Source organism: Nansenia antarctica (genome assembly GCF_963989245.1).
Source record: "Nansenia antarctica genome assembly, chromosome: 7".
Lineage (NCBI taxonomy): Eukaryota > Metazoa > Chordata > Actinopteri > Argentiniformes > Microstomatidae > Nansenia > Nansenia antarctica.
Genome location: NC_137677.1, coordinates 28,528,895 through 28,531,394, shown reverse-complemented (window position 1 = coordinate 28,531,394; position 2,500 = coordinate 28,528,895). Strand labels below are relative to the sequence as shown.

At 45.2% G+C, this 2,500-nt stretch overlaps 1 protein-coding gene across 1 annotated transcript in view; it reads right to left on the bottom strand.

Moving 5' to 3' along the window:
• Window positions 1–2,500, bottom strand: part of fat4 (FAT atypical cadherin 4) — a gene marked incomplete at both ends in the record, with an annotated part of 97,966 nt that overhangs the window by 40,360 nt on the left and 55,106 nt on the right. The window contains 1 exon segment of the mRNA XM_080536651.1: window positions 616–796. Within this exon segment, the coding sequence (XP_080392777.1) occupies window positions 616–796 (181 nt within the window).

The following is a 2,500-nucleotide window of genomic DNA, read 5'->3' as shown; positions in this document are numbered from 1 at the left end:
CCCTCCCTCCTCCTCCCCCCTTCTCCCCCCTCCACTCCCCAGGACCCCCACTGGGGTGGGGGGGAGTCAGACGTCCGGCTTGGGAGAGGGGAGGGAGATCCATCTATGAGGGGTTGGAGGGGGGGGGGGTTTAATCCAGTGTCCCCCGCCTTCTCCAACCCCCCCCTATCAACCTCTCTCTCTCTCTCTGTCTCTCTCTCTCTCTCTCTCTCTCTCTCTCTCTCTCTCTCTGTCTCTCTCTCTCTCTCTCTCTCTCTCTCTCTCTCTCTCTCTGTCTCTCTTTCTCTCAGTCTCTCTCTCTCCCTCTCCCCCTCTCTCACCCCCTCCCCTCTCTCTCTCTCTCTCTCTCTCTCTCTCTCTCCCTTTCTCTCAGTCTCTCTCTCCCTCTCCCCCTCTCTCACCCCCTCTCTCTCTCTCCCTTTCTCTCTCTCTCTCTCTCTCTCTCTCTCTCTCTCTCCCTTTCTCTCAGTCTCTCTCTCCCTCTCCCCCTCTCTCACCCCCTCTCTCTCTCTCCCTTTCTCTCTCTCTCTCTCTCTCTCTCTCTCTTTCTCTCAGTCTCTCTCTATCTCTCAGTCTCTCTCTCTCTCTAGGTATGTTATAGGTTCTAGTCCCTACCTGACCACTCCGTTCAGGCCCACGTCGGCGTCGGAGCTGTTGACCAGCAGCACGTCTGTCCCCGTGGGCGCGTCCTCCGCCACCGAGGTGTGGAAGGAGGCGGAGCTAAACACCGGGACGCCGTCGTTCACGTCCTCCACCACCACCACCACCGTCCCCGAGCCACTGAGGGCGGGGGAGCCTGGGGGAGGGGGGAGGGAGGGAGGGAGTGAGAGAGGGGTTGAATTAATTCATCTTTTAGATAATTCACAGTACATACACAGCCAAGGACCAGCATTAATACATCCATATGTTCAAACCTATTATGGATAACACACACACGCACGTGGACACACACACACACACACAAACACACACGTGGACACACACACACACACAAACACACACACAAACACACACACACACACACACACACAAACACACACACACACAAACGCACACACACAACCAAAATGAGAGGATATCAAATCATAAAAGCAAGACACAAATCCTATATTCGGCGGATAAACCACCTCAGTGTCAGTTATAAACACCTCAGTGTCAGTTATAAACACCTCAGTGTCAGTTATAAACACCTCAGTGTCAGTTATAAACACCTCAGTGTCAGTTATAAACACCTCAGTGTCAGTTATAAACACATCAGTGTCAGTTATAAACACATCAGTGTCAGTTATAAACACCTCAGTGTCAGTTATAAACACATCAGTGTCAGTTATAAACACCTCAGTGTCAGTTATAAACACATCAGTGTCAGTTATAAACACATCAGTGTCAGTTATAAACACCTCAGTGTCAGTTATAAACACCTCAGTGTCAGTTATAAACATCTCAGTGTCAGTTATAAACACATCAGTGTCAGTTATAAACACCTCAGTGTCAGTTATAAACACCTCAGTGTCAGTTATAAACACCTCAGTGTCAGTTATAAACACATCAGTGTCAGTTATAAACACCTCAGTGTCAGTTATAAACACCTCAGTGTCAGTTATAAACATCTCAGTGTCAGTTATAAACACCTCAGTGTCAGTTATAAACACCTCAGTGTCAGTTATAAACACCTCAGTGTCAGTTATAAACACCTCAGTGTCAGTTATAAACACCTCAGTGTCAGTTATAAACACCTCAGTGTCAGTTATAAACACCTCAGTGTCAGTTATAAACATCTCAGTGTCAGTTATAAACATCTCAGTGTCAGTTATAAACACCTCAGTGTCAGTTATAAACATCTCAGTGTCAGTTATAAACACATCAGTGTCAGTTATAAACCACCTCAGTGTCAGTTATAAACACCTCAGTGTCAGTTATAAACACATCAGTGTCAGTTATAAACACATCAGTGTCAGTTATAAACCACCTCAGTGTCAGTTATAAACACCTCAGTGTCAGTTATAAACATCTCAGTGTCAGTTATAAACACCTCAGTGTCAGTTATAAACACCTCAGTGTCAGTTATAAACACCTCAGTGTCAGTTATAAACACCTCAGTGTCAGTTATAAACACCTCAGTGTCAGTTATAAACACCTCAGTGTCAGTTATAAACACCTCAGTGTCAGTTATAAACACCTCAGTGTCAGTTATAAACATCTCAGTGTCAGTTATAAACATCTCAGTGTCAGTTATAAACACCTGTGTCAGTTATAAACACCTCAGTGTCAGTTATAAACACCTCAGTGTCAGTTATAAACACCTCAGTGTCAGTTATAAACACCTCAGTGTCAGTTATAAACACCTCAGTGTCAGTTATAAACACCTCAGTGTCAGTTATAAACACCTCAGTGTCAGTTATAAACACCTCAGTGTCAGTTATAAACACCTCAGTGTCAGTTATAAACACCTCAGTGTCAGTTATAAACACCTCAGTGTCAGTTATAAACACCTCAGTGT